Source organism: Cibotium barometz, chromosome 10, assembly GCF_041138505.1.
Source record: "Cibotium barometz isolate CiBa-2024 chromosome 10, ASM4113850v1, whole genome shotgun sequence".
NCBI classification, from domain to species: domain Eukaryota; kingdom Viridiplantae; phylum Streptophyta; class Polypodiopsida; order Cyatheales; family Cibotiaceae; genus Cibotium; species Cibotium barometz.
The window spans coordinates 33416262-33434777 of NC_141055.1; the positions used below are offsets into that span (position 1 = coordinate 33416262).

An 18516-nucleotide genomic window follows, 5' to 3' on the forward strand; every position below is an offset into this window, starting at 1 on the left:
AATATATCGATTGAGATATATAAATGGCTTCGTTACATCCATGTATCTCGATCGAGATATATGAATCCCATCCACATACCTTGATTGAGATGCATGGATGGCTAAGATCACATTGATGTATCCCGATTGAGATATCTGGACATTAGAGATCATATTTCCATATCTCGTTTGAGATACATGGATGGTAAAGATTGCAATTATGTATCTCGATTGTAATCGTGTATAGGTCAAGAGCATAATTAAGCATCTTAATAGAGATATCTTAACAACTAGGATCACATGTTGACATCTCAATCGAGATACATGGTCGATGTCATGAGGGGCATGGTTGCATTGCCTAGCCCTATAATACATGGTCAATCTACATCAAAGATTGGCCAGTTATGCGTATGTCGTGGAATTGATATGGATCCCAATCGACTAATTATCTCAATCAAGATCTCCAAGTGGCAGTGATGTGTTGCCAGCAGTGACATGGATCTTGATCGAGCGATTAATGTCAGTTAACATGTTGATGTGCAAGGATTCAATGAGAGTCTTATATAAAAAATAAGCAAACAAGGATTCTGTGAGAGTCGTATATAAACAAACATCAATCAAAGCATCTGCCTCGTTTCTAACAATTATTCTTAAATTCTAGCAAGCATGCTACTAATAGTGTATGTTTTTGTATTAATTATATATATTTTTGGGAAAAGGTTTAATGTATCAGTTAATGCCAGCAGTAGCATCAAAATTTTAATTATATATATTTTTGTGAAAAGGTTCAATGTACTAGTTAGATCAATGTCAATAGCAACAAAATGTTTTAGTCAAATCATTGTTAGCAATAGTAAAATGATTTTTACAACAAGTAGAACCTTATAGATTCAACATATCAACTACTAGCTATACAATAAGCCAAGAATATTTAAAATATTACCTCAAGATTAATGTTGGTATTCATAGAATCAGAGTTCATGCTATGATGGGTGGAAGATACCCATGATGTGAGTATAGGAGCAGATCTTGTGCAAAGAAAGATGGAGATGGAGGTTCAAGCCATGGAGATGGTGCTCATAGAGAGATAGGAGAGTAGAAAGACTTGACCATACATAATGCTTACATCAATCTATCCATAGACAACCCCTTGGCTCTGAGTAGGGAAAGTATGGAGCGGAGCCTTATAGAAACAAGGCTTACAAAAAAGACATCCAAAAAACTCATTCAAATTTTAGAGGATATCCCAAGCAAAGAACCCATGACTATAAAATATTCAGATTTTGGGGACTTCCTGGGCAAAGAACCCATGACTCCAGAAAAAAGCACTAGAAGATTTTGGAAGTTTGAAAAACTCCCCATGCTGGCTGATGAAGTTCTTCTTTCAATACCATTGCCAAGCGATTGGCAGTTGGTTAACACTTGGGCTATCATTTAATTGGGCTTAGGGGCCAAGGCAAAGTATGCGTTAGTGCTTGATTTAGAAGTTATAAAAACAAAGAATCACCAAATTTATGTTCACGTAACATAGTTAATTTGATGCATAAGTATTTCTTGTGCAAAAGACCCTAAAAAAATTTAGTGTCGAATCTTAAATTTGATGATTTTCTTAACATTTGAGAAACCAAATTCTCGATGGAGTAGATTTAGGCCAACTTGGCCTTAATTTTTAAAAATCCCTAGTTTCTTATGCTTAAATTTACTGATTTGGAACTTAAGAACTCCAAAAAAACTCTAAGATAATTAGGATTAAACACTTAATTAGTGAAGGACGCTTGAAATTAGTGGTAGTAAATCATGAATCAAGCCTCTGATACCATGTTAGTATCCACAAGATCAAAGCTCATGCTGTGAGGGGTGGAAGATATCCATGATGTGACTATGGGAGAAGATCTTGTGTAAAGAGAAATAGAGCAAAAGCTTCAAGGCATGGAGATGGTGCTCACACACACACACAGAGAGAGAGAGAGAGAGAGAGAGAGAGAGAGAGCAATGTGATAGCCAACAATAGAGAGAGAGAGAGAGAGATTTCACAGCACAACAATGATTGTATTATGATAATACTTCCACCATGTACAATGCTTTATGTAGACACCAAGGCCCTATCTTATGTTCTCGTAATAAGAGGATGTTCACACCCAAAGTGTTCACATACAACTGGACACTTACTAGACTCTGAAATATCCAACAATTTAATCTTTTTCTTCTTGACTTTAACCTCATTCACATAAAAGAGCTAAGAACTTAAAAGCGTATTAATGTCCAAGAAGACCTCTTCAAGCATCATTATCCCATTGTCAAAAAGTAGAGTCTTCAAACTCCCACTAGCTTGTCTAGGATCTTAAGGTTTAGGTCAAAATAAGCTTCTAATCTCCAAGAAGAGCCCTCCTCTTATGCTGAACCATAGGGGACATCATTGACTCATTATGTCTAACCTTATCCATACACTCTACCAAGTTAGGCCTTAAAGACTCTGGTGTGGGAGAGGCAAACTCAACAACCATTCTCTTCATCTCATCCATGTGACCCTCAAATATTTATATAATGAGTTTTATAAGTCATAGCCCAAAGTTGAGCAATATGTGGAATGTCCAACCCATGTAGAGGCCAAAAGTAGATGCCTAGAAGAAGTGAGAATAGAAGCCAAGTGGCTGCTCACTTCAAGGGAGATGGTGCTCAAATCTAGAAAATATTAAGAGAGGCTTAATCAAGCCTATGAGCCATGTTTAATGGCTAATGGAGATGTACTCAAGCCTATAAAAAGGCACTATATCTAATGGATCAAACATATGAGCTTTTGAGCTAAACCTCTTTCCTGCTCCATTTTTATGTCATTGGTGTTAACCTCTTTCTTGCTTTCTAGCATGCTAAGATGGTGATTATGATCCATTTCTACACACCCTAATCAATTCTAGATGAAGATATTAAGAGAGGCTTAATTAAGCCTATGAGCCATGTTTAATGGCTAATGGAGATGTACTCAAGCCTATAAAAAGGCACTATATCTAATGGATCAAACATATGAGCTTTTGAGCTAAACCTCTTTCCTGCTCCATTTTTATGTCATTGGTGTTAATCTCTTTCTTGCTTTCTAGCATGCTAAGATGGTGATTATGATCCATTTCTACACACCCTAATCAATTCTAGATGGAAATCTCAAGTTGGTATTTGAGCCACCCATCATCCCTTCAATAGCTATGCACCTTAGGATAGGTTAAATTAGCAAAATGATAGGTTTTCTCTTAGTTAGCTTTCAAACAAATTTTTCCCTCTTTTGCCAAGTTCCAAAATCATCAAGAATCAAGTGTTTTTGGTTCATTCTCCTTCAAGAAAGCATAACTCAGAGCTGGTATAAAATCTTAAGGAGCTGCAACACATCAAAAGGAAGGAATTGTTGATCTAATCAAGAGCTTTAAAAGAGAGCAGCAAATTCAATCTAGGAAGGGTAAAAATCTGAGTTTTTGCATCATATTGTAAGCATTCAAATTATTCTATGCTCTATTAGCAAAAGATTACCTCTATTAATAGGGTGATTAGTGCTAACTACAATCAGCTTTTAAAAACCATTGAGGGTTCTACTTTACCATTGGGGTGTTGCTAAAAACACTTGTGCATCTCCAATTTACTCTCCCAAATTAGGGTATTTCATAGTTTACATATTTTTTTGAATTTAGAAAGTATTAATCACATAGGCAGCCATTCGCACTCCTTAGGCCATCATCGTTCGATCGTCATGGCACTTGCTTCCACCTTCCTCTTCAGCAATCCTGCGGCGACAAAAGTGTGCAATGCTTTCCCTTCAAGCTCATGCTCTGGATCAGGGATGATGGTGGATATCAAAGATCATAACTCGACTTATGACGCCCAATTCTACCAAAGCTGTGCAGGGTGTTCATTCCAATCTTCCAAGCGACTAACTTGTGGGGTTCGTCCCGCGGCTTGTCTACTACTGCCTATAAAGTGGCCAATATTTGGAAAGGGTGGTACCCCCTTGTGGTACTCGGGTGTGTATGTGTGGTTAGTATGGGGCGTGTGTAGCCGAGTGAAATTCTAATGTGTGACTAGGAATGGAATAAGACCTCATGAAAAAAAAAACTTAAGTTTGTTCTCATGAAAGATGGGCTTTTAGGAGATAGTAAGTGGAGGGGAGGATAAAAGATTTTGTGAGAGAGCTCTAGACATTATTGTATTAGGGCTAGGTAATAGTTTAACCCATCACATTGCAATAGAAGATAACTCTAAAGGAGCATGGGATGAACTAGAGAAGCTATTTGATGCCAAATTAAAAGAACTTCAAAATAAGTCTAAACATTCAATTTTTTTTGGGGGGGGGGGTTGGACATCAAAGAGAATGAGTCACTTTAAGCACATCTAAATAAAATGAAAAGCGTTATGCCAACTTGCATGTGTTGGGACTCCAGTGAAGAGAAGGATGCCATAGCAATCCCTCTCAAGAGCACCTTGGAAGCATTCAACCCGCTCATGGCTACCTTGAAGAACCTTCCCGACCCAACCTTCACTAGCATTGAAGGAGCCTTGATCGAAGAAGAAAAGAGACTCGAAGTCAAAGTAGGTAGATCTTCATCATACTAGAAGGAGAAGGCATTCTTTATCAACGGACCAACAGCCATAGTGAAGTGCAACTTTTATGGCAAGCCATGCCACATAGAGAAAGCTTATTAGAGCAAGAAGAAGACTCCAAACAAAACTTAAGCAAACGTCATGAGGAAAGAAGAGCCGAATGAAGGGGCCTCCCACAAGAAGGAGGCTAATCATCAGAGAGACTCTTGTAGTTTATGGAAGAGTGCACCCCTCTCACCTTGTGTTTATACCCACTCATTATATTCCTACCCTTATGTAAAACTATAATCTCTAAGCCAACATTGTAGCCTCAATGAGGCACATGTGATAGACCACTCTAGAAAATGACTAAGAGTGTAGGTTCAATTGTATGTATGGTGCTAGTAGTTCATCACTTGAGGGGGAGTGTTGAAATAGCAAGTGATGTGGGGTAATGTTTGGAGCGAGGGGAAGCGGTGTGTGACCCTTAAACATGAGTTACATAAGTCATAGACTATGGTTCAAAGGGTCAAAGGGAGCCCAAAGGTTGAGGAATATGTAGAATAAAGTAGGCACGTAGAAGAAGTGGAAATAAAAGCCAAGTGGGTACTCACTTCAAGAGAGATGGTGCTCAAATCTAGAAAAGATTAAGAGAGGCTTAATCAAGCTTATGGGCCATGTTACTGGCTAATAGAGATGCATTCAAGCCTATAAAAAGGCACTCTGTCTAATGGATCAAACCTATGAGTTTTTGATCTAAACCTCTTGTCTTGTCATTATACTTCATTTTTGTCATTTACATTGTCATTAGTGTTAATCTCTTTCTTCCTTTCTAGCATGCTAAGATGTTGGTTTTAATCCATTTCTCCACACCCTAATCAACTCTAGATGCAAATCTCATGCATCACTACATAGTATATGCAAAAAATATGATTTCTCGGCATCCCCCATGATAAACCAGATCATAAACCATCTCTTTGGATACAAACATGGCTAAGAAAAACCCCTTTACCAGTGCCACAAAATTAGGATGTCTCTATTCTCTATCATTGGTCTACCCATGAAATACAACAAGACCCCGATATATTCACATGATTCTCAATACACTCGGGTACTATCTTGGCATCAAACTTCACATCCATTGCCTTACCCTAGGGGTGCCTGGGGAGGTTGTCCAAGTTGACATCCCTTAACAAGGCCATTGCTTCATTCCTATCATCACCCAAGCAACTAACAGAGAATAGGAATGCCTTGGGTATCTTGTCGGGGGATGCACTCGGGTGCACACTCACATTTGCGCGTTTTTTAAAATCTCACCTTTGGACATCGAAGCAAACATAAAGGAAGAATCAACTTTACCCTCCAACCTTCTCTTGCCTGTGCGACAGCTACAAACAGAAGACTCTTTGACCATCTCCACACTTAAATCCATCTCCTCGTTCCCTACACATCTACTCAAATCTTTAATGTCTTCCATCAAATTCAACAATCTTTGGTGAGCTTAAACCTCCTCTTACTCCTTTCCAAGGTTCTCCCACCAAGCTCCTTTTGGAACACCATCTCTCTCTCTCTCTCTTTCCCTCTCTCCTTGTTTAAAATATGCCGCTGAGTTCATGTTTTTGTGTTGATGAGCATTCAAAACCAACTTTTCCTTAGTATAGTATTATGTTTCTTAGAGTTGTGTATATGTTTATATAAAAAGTCATTTTTATAAGTATAAATCATTTACAATGGCTCCATCATGTCGTAGCAAGCCCGGGAGAGTCAAAATGAATCATCCATATAAGGTGTTTCCGTGAAGATTGCGAGTGCAGGGACGAGGGCGTAGGACGAAGCTAGGGTTAGCCACCTTCTCAAGAGATGACGAAGCTGAAAAGGATGGTGGACATAGCGACACTCTTTTGGTTAGCAGGTGTGGTGTGTGCGGGTGCAGTTTGGCCGGAGAGCTGCGCTGGGAAGGAGGGAGCGGTGGAGCGCTTCCGGCAGTACCTGCGCATCCCAACGGTGCACCCCTCTCCCGACTACGAGCCTGCCCTGGACTTCATCCTCTCGCTCTCCCACTCCATTGGCCTCCACCCTGCCCAAGTGGTCGAGCTCGCTGAAAACAAAGGGATCGCCCTGCTCACATGGCAGGGCTCAGACCCTTCCCTTCCCTCTGTCCTCCTAAACTCTCACACGGACGTGGTGCCGGTTAAGGTAAAGCCAGCTACATCATGATTGTTTTTTTCATAAAAATCTCCTCATTCCAAACAAATCTCTCTCTCTCTCTCTCTCACACACACACGCACACACACACACTCTCTCTCTCTCTCTCTCTCTCTCACCCAACCCACCACAACAAGTTCCAACTAATACTAATATTCATAGCATGTCGTAAAAGCACAAATTGAACGCCTTTCACTCCATTGCATGTGGCAAATGCATGATTGGATGCTCGAACTTGTAATGGTTGGTTATGCAACAATCACTAGCAAGAGGACGTATATATGTAAGGTGCCATGCTCCGCAGAGCAACCGGCAGCTCAGTGTCCAAACATGGTGGAGTCGGGGCAAGGCTTCATTATTGATGGCATCCAAAGCACAGAGGTAGTAATGGCATTGGAGCAATCTCTATGGTTAATGATGCACCTAGCATAAGGGTGATGATGTTGAAAGCATCAGGTTATCATTTCTCAACCATCTTTTTGGACTAGAGTCTATGCATCAATCAATTATGTGGCTTGCGAGTTTTCAGTAAATCCCAAGTGTATGTGTGAGATGAGGGCCACAATCCTGTCGCAGTGATCAGGGTTGTATTATTAGTTTGTGGATGACTATCAAGTACATGCAGGAGTAAATGACTCTGATTAGGAATTTTATGGAAGATTGCTAGGCATTCTGTATGATAACTTTTGCAAATTTGGTCTTAGAAATGCAAATCATACGTGCTGAAGTGTTTGAAGCGATGTGATGGGGCATCCTGCTATTTTGCACAAGAACATTTTTGTCATGCTTGTCATTTGGCTAATATATGTCTTGATTCTTTTTTTTGGTACTCCAAGAGCAGAAAGAAGACTGGAAGCATGACCCATTTGAGGCTGTGATGGAGGAGAATGGTAATATCTATGCTAGAGGAGCTCAAGATACTAAATGTGTTGGAATTCAGTACTTGGAAGCCATCAGAAACCTCAAACATCAAGGTTTCAAGCCCCTACGAACTGTCCATGTTTCATTTGTGCCAGATGAAGAAATCGGGGGAGGTGATGGGTTTGCCAAGCTCATCAACTCATCGGTTTTTGGGTCCCTGAATGTGGGCATAGGCCTGGATGAAGGCCTTGCCTCCGAGTCTGAAACTTATAAGGTGACCAATGCAGAGAGGTCTCCTTGGTGGTTGGAAATCAAAGCAGTGGGCCAGCCAGGGCATGGTTCAAGGCTGTATGACAACAGTGCTTTAGAGAACCTGATGAAGAGTTTAGAGGCCATCATGAAGTTTAGGGCTTCCCAATTCGATCTTGTGAAGGCAGGGCTAGCTGAGGAAGGAGAGGTGACCTCAATCAATGCAGTATATCTTAAGGCCGGACATGTCACTCCCACTGTAAGAGCCTCTCTCTCTAGTATCTACTCTTAAGGCCAGACATGTCACACCCACTGTAAGAGCCTCTCTCTCTAGTATCTACTCTTTGTCATTTATCTTTAAAACAAAGAAAAATTTCAGGGTATGTGTGCCTGAAACCACCAATTTGCACACTCTTTCTACAGCTTGTTATGGGTCATATTTGGCTTCCAGCTTGTGTTGGATGTTTAACTTTACTACTTGTGGATGGCTTAGGGCTTTGTTATGAACCTCCAACCGTCGGAAGCAGAAGCAGGCTTCGATATTCGAATTCATCCTGGTGCTAACACAACTTTCCTAGAGACACTCATCTCAGAGCAATGGGCACCTCAGTTGCGGAACATGAGCTATAAGGTTCCTCCCAAGCCCATCTAGAGCATGTGCAATTAGCCTTGGATCTTTTGGTAAAACCTAAATCTGTGCTTTGGGTGCTTGCCTTTTTCGTGCTTTCTTGCAGTTTGTTGCAAAATCAGAGAACTGTGGCCGAACTCCAGCAGATGATACAACTCCATGGTGGGGGCTGCTGGTTGATGCTGTGAAAAAGGCTGGGGGGAAACTAGCTGGTGCAGAAACAAGGCATTCAACCACTGATGGCCGCTTTATGAGAAGTGCAGGCATTGCAACTTTTGGTTTCTCACCCATTGCAAATACTCCAATCCGGCAGCATAGCGCTAATGAGGTCACAACTTTGTTCCTTCTTATAATGTCAGGTTTGCATAGGTGATTGCTATTGACATAATGCAGGATTGCTCCTAGTGTGAGGTTTTTGTTTTTCAATGTTTTTAAAATTTTGTTCAAAAACATTGTCCTGTGAGTTTTGATTATTTTTTTACTTGAAATAAACATTAAATGAAGCTTTTTCAAACGAGAAGGGAAGGAAAAGAACGAAAAAGAGATGGGAGAAGATGTAGAAGGAGGAGAAGAGACGAAGAAAGGAGAGAAAAGGGGCTGAAGTGGAGGAGAAGAAGATTGTGGGGGCTGCATAGGTAGGCAAATGCCTAACGCAACTGGAAAAAGGAAGTGGAAAAGTCGTGGGTGCAAACGGGCAAATGTTTCAAAGGTTTCTAGCCCTAGAAATGTTTCAAAAAATAATAAATAAAATTGTTTCTATGATACAAACTGTACCATTCACTAGCAATTCCTGCTGGTAGCTTTGAATTCCTAAGCTTACAGCACTCCTGCTGGTACCTTCGAATTCCTAAGCTCACAGCACTTTACAAAAAGGAGTGTGGAGTGTCTCGATTCTTAAGGAACAGGGCCCCTTTGTTCCATCTTTTATAAGCAACAGCACAACTTGTTCTTTTCCATCAAATAATCAAACTATACCTTATGTCTCTGTGTTTTACTCTACTCATATGCTTGATGGATTTCCATGAGTGTGTCTAAGGCATTGTATGAAGTAGTGAGTTTAATTCTCGGATCAATAGACACAACAGACAGCCTATGTATTAACTGAATGTGGTGAATTTGCATGGGGGTCTAAAGTGTCGCCGTGTGCTTGGTGAATTAAAAAAGAGAGGGAAAAATCCATTTGTTCAGAAAATAGAATGTGTGCACGTGAGTGGATTACAACCGTTGACGGAGCCTAGAGGTACATGTACAAAGTGAGCAAAGGAAGGGGAAGGGGTGGGTGTGCGAAGAGCCACACTGGGGGCTAGTGCAAAATGAGGCAGGTTGCCGTCCTCTCAGATGAGGAAAGGACCCGGACTCCAAGTGCGAAAGAAGGCTGCCCAGGACTGTTGCATGCTCTCTAAATCACTGGGTAGGCACTCAAAATACCCTTGGAGGGTGTGGATATGATCTGTTCAACTAAAACTGGCAAGGTGGTGTAAGATTGAAATCACCTAAATCACAGGCAAAACACAAGATTAGTACAAACAACATAGAAGGGTGGAGGCAAGCTCACCACTCAACCACACTGGGGGCTAGTGCAAAGTGAAGCAGGCTGCCATCCCCTGGGATGAGTAAGTGTGAAAGAAGGCTGTCCGGCACCGCTGCATGCTCTCTGAATCATTGGTTAGGCACTCCAAATACCCTCGGAGGGTGTGGATATGATCCATTCAGCTAAAGTTGGCAGGGTGGTGTAAGATTCTCCCAGGAAATCTACCTAAAGCACATGCTAAACACAAGATTAGAACAAACAACATAGAAGGTTGCAAGCAAGCTCACCACCCAACCATAGTCTGCGTCCATAGACCTCCCCCAAGCCAGGGATAGATCATCCGTGGTGTCTGATACCAGTAGAGCATGCCTGTACAGGCCCTCAGCAAGACTATATGTGATCTGCCTATAAATAACCATCCAGTCACCAATAGCCAGTTCACATGGATTTATTAATAAAGAACGTTAGCCACCCAAGAAACAGTCAAATTTGAATAATCCCTCATTGACTTAATGAATCTCAAAAATGCCCGAAGTTACTTCATAGTCTGAGAAAGTGGCCAGTTCAACACCTTCTGGATCTATGGCCACTACTGCACCTCATGCTCCAAAACCTGGTTCTAGTCATCTTTTTCTGGCTGCCCCTTTCTGGACTAGCTTTAGGATATGTCCATGGGCAAACTTGCACATGACAACGGAAACGTGAAATGTGTGCCCTAAAACGTGAAACATGAAATGTGAAGGAAAAAGGACGGAAGGACCAGATATATGAGAGATCAGAGAAAAACCACCTAGCATGAAATATGTGGGTGAATATATATAAAAGGGTGAGTGCAGATATGTACAAGAGCCTTCATATGAGAGGTGACTCTGAGTAGAAAGAAGACCAGTGCTGAAGCAAAGAAGACGTCGGAGCTGAAGCACGGTTGATGACGAAGGCTCGGGTCAATGTGAGGCAAAGCACTTTGAGGTGATAGTGGCAGCGGAAAAAGGTAACGTCGATGACGATGATGGTGGTGCAGTCTCTGATGACACGGGTGCTGCGTACCTGAAGCAGAGAGGGCTGCCGTCCCATGTGGTGCAAGCTCTGGTGACACGGGTGCTGCGTACCTGAAGCAGAGAGGGCTGCCGTCCCGTGTGGTGCAAGCTCTGGTGACACGGGTGCTGCGTACCTGAAGCAGAGAGGCCTGTTGTCCCGAGTGGTGCAAGCTCTGGTGACACGGGCGTTGCGTACCTAAAGCAGAGGGGTCTGTTGTCCCGATGTGTAGCAGAGGGGGCTGCTGTCCCGAAGTATAGCAAAGAGGGCTAATGTCCCGAAGTAGTAGAGAGGGCTGTTGTCCCAAGGGCTGTGGCAAAATGCACAAGATATGCTGAAGGTAAGCACGGATGTGAGCCCTGATGTATGCGCTGATGTAAGGCTGAGATAACGCTGATATAAGGCTGAGATAAACGCTGATATAAGCCCTGACATAAGCCTGATGTAAGCGCAGATGTGGGCTGATGTATGCTGCAGCAAAACGCAGATGACTGCTGAAGCAAAGCGCTGATGTCTGCTGAACCAAAATGCAGATGTAAGCGGATGTATAAACACTGATGTATGCTATGACGTAGGCGCTGACAAACGCAGATATGATGCAGAAGTAAGTGCCTTGGCATCTACTTTAGGCCCCAACATTACTCCGGAACAGTTTGGGGGCGAACAAAAGCAGCGTACCAAGGAGATAGTAGACACTTGGCTACATAAGTGGCAAGTCCATTTTGAGTTCCATCCATATGACGATGGGAAAAAGATCCAATTAGCAGCAGATTTCCTCTCAGGCAAAGCTTTGCTTTGGTGGAAGGAACTCAACCCTAAACCAACGACTTGGGCACAATTCGAAGACGTCTTCAAGAAAGAATTCCTCAAGAAGGAGGATGATTATGATGTTGTTGCCCGGTTTACTACTTTGACCATAACCTGGCAAGACCTCACTTATAAGGTCTATCTCCAGAAATTTAGGGACTTGCAGATGAAAGCTACGAAGATGGATCCCACAACTCTTTTGGGGTTCTTCGTAGCCGGTTTACCCGACTCATACCGTTTACAAGTTAAAAATAACAAATGCAAAACTTTGGACGAGGCCATTCATTCCGCTCGTATCTATGATGATACAATGGTCTCTTCCAAGTCTAAACCCATTACCTAGCAGGGGAACAAGCACAAAAGGAAGTTCTCCGCACCAATGGCTAGCACGATTGAAGGAAAGTCTTCGGACCAACCTTCAAAGAATTCAACTTCGACACCAGCAAAGAAGAAACGTCTCCTTAAGGCTTTGAAGCTCAAGGAGGGACGTTGCTTCATTCATCTGCGAAGAAAAAGGAGAGGAGAGAGAGAGAGAGAGAGAGAGAGAGGGAGATGCTAGAAATTCAGTATATTCATATAGTACAAAAAGGTACTCTTAATCTACAGCCCTCGGCTGCCTTCATAAAAAAGGTGAACATCACCAAAATCTGTCCTGAACTAGGACCCTAAGGATCCACTCCATAAAGGAATGAATGACTAACACAATGAGCAACTTATGCTATTTATAGTCTCTTGAATCAATGGAGGAGCTGGTCCGACAGCAGTCGGCCCAGCCGACTGGTGCTTGGACCCTAATAAATCATGGGCAGGCTGCGCCTCTTCATGACCTGAATTGCCTGCTGCCGCCGCCAAGTTCTGGTACAGCCGATAGGCTCTCGTCTTCAGCCGACATCTTCTGGGTGCAGCAAACTGTCCCATACTGGCCACTTTAGCACCCTATGCTCCATCTTCTGGTTCTACTGCTTCTTTTGCTGGTTGCCTCTTCTGGATTAGCCCTGAGAAGGTACATGCACATGACATAGCCACATGTGATTGGCTATGGCTGACGGGAGCTAGGATTGCCATTGGATTCTATATAGATGGTTAGTATAGCCCCTCATATATTCTACACTCGTTTACCTTCACTACTAATGTGCCCTTGTACTCTCAGTGCATATAGCCTCCATCTCTGCTGTTTCTCAACACACCATTGAAGATCCATCGATCGGAGCACATGGGTGGGAAGCAAAAGACATCTCTTGTAGTCGTCTTTTGCAGCAGTAATTCAGTATTATATGTGACTAGTTTTGCCCATGGAAAATCCTGCATTTTATGTTTACAGAGTCTGTAATTTCTTACCATGCCTGCTGGCACCAGAACCAAGCAACCATTTATCATCACATAAACCTGCATCATCAAAGATATGTATCTCTTGGTCTGTTCTATATAAATTTCTTTGTACATCAACATCAAGAGATTACAACACAACATGTAGTTGCTCATCATCAAAGGCATGGGGGGCATGGGCTACAACTTGCCTTGCGGTTCAATGTATACATCATCTCACAGTGTCCAATAAAAAGTCTTCTCTACTCCCCGCATTCTCCAACGTCATTGCTCCCAACCAGCTCATGCATGCAGCCTGTCTGCAAAGTTCCAGAGCGGTCTGTAGCAGTTTGGTAGACCAGCAGCCAGTTAGATTGGGAGGGCTGAGCAGCCAGTGTCTTCTGAGACTGGGTTGTTCTCAGGGATTTGTGGGAGATCGATTTCTTTCAGCTCAGCCTTGGCCACAGTTCTGCCATAGTTGGGCAGGCTTGTACATACACAACTATTTGTTTCCAGCCAATGAAATACAGTAATAGAATTAGTTATCTGTTTGTGCAAGTGTCTTCTCTAAAATCTTCCATTGCACTTCAGACAGATAGGCCTCATGTCTGAAGCTTACCACGTGTCAGTGAGTTCATACCATCTTATCTGTGGTTACAAGCACATAGAAAACAGCTGAAATACTTTACAACTCCTGCTTTGCTATGTGATGCTTGATTGCTCCTCCTAGAAAAGATAAAAAATTGAGGGAATTTGGCTGACACAGTTAGGTTTAAAGCAAGTAGAAGCAAACTTTTGTGTTCGTGGTGATACTGATTTTGTGCATTGTTTTTGCAGTTTCTGAATGTCAACGAATTTTGCAAGGGTATATCTGTTTATGAGGAAATCATCAAAGCCTACGCCTCATTTGATGGAAGGCACATAATGTAACTGCATTGTATTTATACAAACATATGGTGACTCTATTACATCTTGTTGTACTGTGTATATGGTAATAGAATGGCTGTAAATGTAATAAACATCTCCTTTCTCAAATATTGGCAAAAGAGGTTAATGGCTTCATGATGCATGGTTCAAGAGATGATGAATAAGCATTGATATAGAGAGCATATTTGCTACTATATCCCTGAATAAAGGGTTCCAATATATTCATATCATGATGGCTCATATTTAACAATTACCTCTAATATATCCAATGAAAAAAGCTATCTAATATACATAACCATATCCTCACGATATTCAAATCCCTGTGAAATGTCCATATAAACAAGAAATTAGATCTTACATGCATAAGACTCCTGTTCAATGATATGAATATCAATATGCTGGGGCCAACAGATATGATGACTTTCATGACGCATAGTAGGAAACACGATACCAATTTACCTACTACTAGTACTATGTATTATTCAGACAATATTTCAGTAAGCAATCAGCATCACAAAATGTCTATCCTTTTATGGTTTCTTTGCCTTTCAGCAAGGCCATAATAATACATAACCACGCAGCCTATGCTCAAGCAATCAAATTTGTTGCTCACGCCAGACACAACTGAAAAGAAAAAAGCAAGTGGTGCAACACAGATGCCTAAGAAACGAATTAATATGATTTTTTTTCAATCCCTGCTACCACTGTAATAGGCCCTTGAATCTGCAATTCCCGCTTGTGTGCAATCTGTATACCAAGCTCACTTAGGGTTGGCTAGATCACCACCCAACTATAGCTCCATATCACAATGACCAATACACATGTTTAACTAGTTCTTGACCTACGCTTGATAGGCCCCAATCTCATGGGTATCTGATGATCAGGTCACCTAGTGTACATGACCTCAGGAAAGAGACGGAGCGGTAATTCATGTTGTAGGAATTGGTATATGAGAGAGAGCTTATGAGAAGCTGATCCCTCAGTTCTCTAATAAAATTGGGTAATTCATGCTGATGTTAAGCCCTGGGTGGTTGATGAGCTCATTGTTTCAGCTCGTAGAAGGCTTCTTCCCTCTCTGGAAATAGTTCATTCTCGCATTGAAGTTCCTCAAAAGTGAAAGGAAAGCACTCTCAACTATATCACCGCAATAGCAAGTTTTAATCAAGCAATTACAAAGATGTCAGTTTTGCGACCTTTTCCACTCAAAGAACGTTCTCTGGCGAGAATTTTCGAGGCTACCATTGAAATAGGACAAATTTAGGGGCTTGGGAGTCCATCCTGGTCGCGATCGTCCAAGCATCCAAGAATCTCTCCGACAGCCCATGCAGCTTGTACCTGTCCGTACAAGCAGGTCAGTACAGGCCACGTCCGATGTTCGTACAACTGCGTCAACTATTCGTAGCTCCATGCAATGCATGGTTTGACCTGGCGCAGGTTGGCACAACGAGGTAACTGACCATATGATAGGCTATACAGGCTGATCATTGATGAGGGATGAGGAAGAGGCTAATTCATGAGGGTACTTTCATACTTGAACGTCATTATTTTTACTTACATAGTGCCTAGGATGGCCAATCCCTTCAAGTTTCCCTTCCTTTCGGCTATTTCGAAATAAATGCATTGAAATCCATGCAATGTTCATACATAGTAGTTAGTTCACCAATTCATGCATGCCCCACTATCATGTAAGACCCAACCTTAATGAAGAGCTCTTTGCATGTGCACAAAAACATTTCTCGTATCTTACAAAGCATTGTCTTCAATTTGCCCATTCACATGCATCGCATCCAATCACGAGCATCTCCATCTAAACTTGTACAAGTCATGAAACTAGACAAGACATCAAGGTACACCTAGACTTAACGTTTTAAAATCAAATCACACATCAATCACCTTAGTGTCTCCTACTGTGGTGATGATCTGTGAAAGGTAGATGTAGACATTTATAATGTGGATAATTTTGGATGGGCCAAGCCTACAATAGCCATGATGGATCATGGTAGTCACCATGTGGCATGTTTGTATTATAGTACTTCTATGTCACCCTACAAAGGACTTGTCTAACTTTGGTTGCCTTCCAGACTTCCTTGGCTCTCGGGGTCCAAGCTTTGGGGGGTGTTCCCTTTAATGGCTGTCTTCTCGATCTGGGGTGAGCCCCCGGGGGGGCTGCTCTTGTCTAGGACAAGCTCGTGCAGTTTGAGTTTGTTGACCAGGGGCTTACCAGTTTTGCTAGCCCAGTTATGGAACCAGTTGGATAGCCTCAACATAGGGGAAGTAGGCCAACTGTTGGGGGTAATCTCAAAGACGTGCTGGATGAGTGAGGCTTCTGTGGCATTCAGGTGATAGTCATTTGCTATCTCTGCTATATCTTTCCACTGGGCTCTCCTGCTTCAATGTACGGATCCCCTTGTTTGGAGGCGTTGGGGCTCTGCTTTGCGAGAGGCTCATCAAGTTCTGTTATTGCTGTAGTCCACCAAATTGGCTCTGCCAATGAGGTGCCTCCTGTAAGTGCTCTTTGTCCCACCCAATGAAGATCTTTGAAGACCTCCTCTCAACACTCCACAAGGCCTTGAGCGAAGGCTGAGCCTTGTGCTTCCGCCTTGGACAGGCTATTCGCAGACCCTGACAACTCACAGAAAGCATCCATAACCTGTAGAAAGGCGTTCTCAGTATATTTAAGAATGCTACTATTATCATCAGCAAAAAACTGAGTGAGCATTTGCCTAGTGGTGTCCGGGAGACCGAGGCCTTTGGTGATGCCCTGTTCTTGCTAACAGGGGTTCAGTCACCATAGCAGACAAGAGTGGGGTGAGTGGGCAGCCTTGTGTGACTGATCTATGTAGTCTAAAGGAGCCAGCTATGGTTCCATTTACCAATACAGTTGCATGAGCATTGGCCCCATAAGGGTCCAAACCAGGTTACAAAATTTGGTTCCAAACCCCAGCTTTTCAATGACAGCCAGCATGAAGTCCCACCTCACTATGTTATAGGCTTTGTCAAGATCCAGGTTTAGGAGCATGTAGGGTCTTTTTCAGGCCAGTGCATGAGCAATGCTACATTCAAGATAGCTTTTGTGGCCTTCAATGCCCATCTTAGGAGGCAAAATTTTAGAAGTCTCTAAGGTTCAATGGATCCCAAGCAACATTCTCAGTTGGGGAAAATTTTCACTTGACTAGTTACTCCTTTAAGATCCTACTTCTAAGAGGATTTTTCTCTGATGTCCAAAATTACTTCTGGTTTTGATTCTTGTTGTCTTTGAGGTGGAAAAGCGGCATCTGGGACATACTTCTTCAGCTGAACAAGCATTTTCTTTATACTTTCATCCAGTTACTCCTCTTTTTTTTTTGAAAGATCGGAGACCACATTTTGCCTTTTCCCCGGTTTCTAGAAGTTGAACAGGCTCCATGTGAACTTTATGAATGATGCGCTCATACACAGAGATCAAGAAAGAGACACAAATAGAATGTATATTATTGTGGGTTGTTGATAGGGTTGCACGCCTTGGAGGCGTTGATTAATTATTGTTACGTAATGTCTGTAATCATGGCAGAAACATGCCCTCTCTACACCACCAGCAGTCCAAGATCGTTGTCCAGCCCTAAATCAATCTCTTAATTATGGCTCCATCCATATTGCTCCCAACCTTGGAGATCTTGAACGAGACCCTGAGAATCGAGTTAGCACGTAGTTAGTGAATCAAAACGGCGCTCAGTTCGTGCAGAAAGAAAAAACGAGAGAGAGAAGGAAACCCTCCACCCCTAAGGTTCTTTTTAAAGAAGAATAGTTCTCATTCACATATTCTATACATGCACATTTATTTAAAATAGTTCTCATTCACATATTCTATACATGCACATTTATTTAAAAAAACACCAGTTCAATGATGGCTTCATCAAGTAATCCTATGTGCTACTCGTGTTCATCATCATGAACGAGGACCAATTCATTCGAGACTTTCTAGATGAATTGGCAAGCAATTGTAGAGATGAAGGATCCATTTCCAACAAGTCTTTTTATCACCACCCAAACTAGTGAAATTATTCAAGAATATATTATACCCTAGAACTTGTTCAAATTTGTGTAGAGCTTGTTCAAATATGTGAGAGAAGGAGAAGAATCCTCTTCAGAATTTCCAAGTTTTAGTTATATTTTACAAAATTTATAAGGAAATGCCTTCTCAAAATGATCAATTTCCTCTTCAAATTCCAATGAGAAGGTTTTCAATCCAGCCCAATAAAATGTATTTGCCCAACCAACCTATTGCTATGTTTACAAGAACATCTAAAAGGCTTATTAAAGAAAAGAAAGATAAAAATTTCTTAATAAATGTCGAAAAGAAGGGAGGAGAAATAGATGGAGACATGAATGTCAAAGGCAATGTCCCCTTCAATTGTTTTCAACACTAAATATGCAAGAGACTAAACTGGAT

At 41.9% G+C, this 18516-nt stretch overlaps 1 protein-coding gene across 1 annotated transcript; it reads left to right on the top strand.

Annotated features, from left to right (window-relative positions):
* The first annotated feature begins 6267 nt into the window (after window positions 1-6267).
* On the top strand, window positions 6268-14195 carry LOC147634809 (uncharacterized). The gene is made up of 5 exons (XM_086803986.1): window positions 6268-6735; window positions 7586-8113; window positions 8348-8485; window positions 8589-8810; window positions 13998-14195. Exons 1-5 carry the CDS (start codon window positions 6400-6402, stop codon window positions 14088-14090), a joined length of 1317 nt encoding a protein of 438 aa, XP_086660112.1. The 5' UTR covers window positions 6268-6399; the 3' UTR covers window positions 14091-14195.
* The last annotated feature ends 4321 nt before the right edge of the window (window positions 14196-18516 follow it).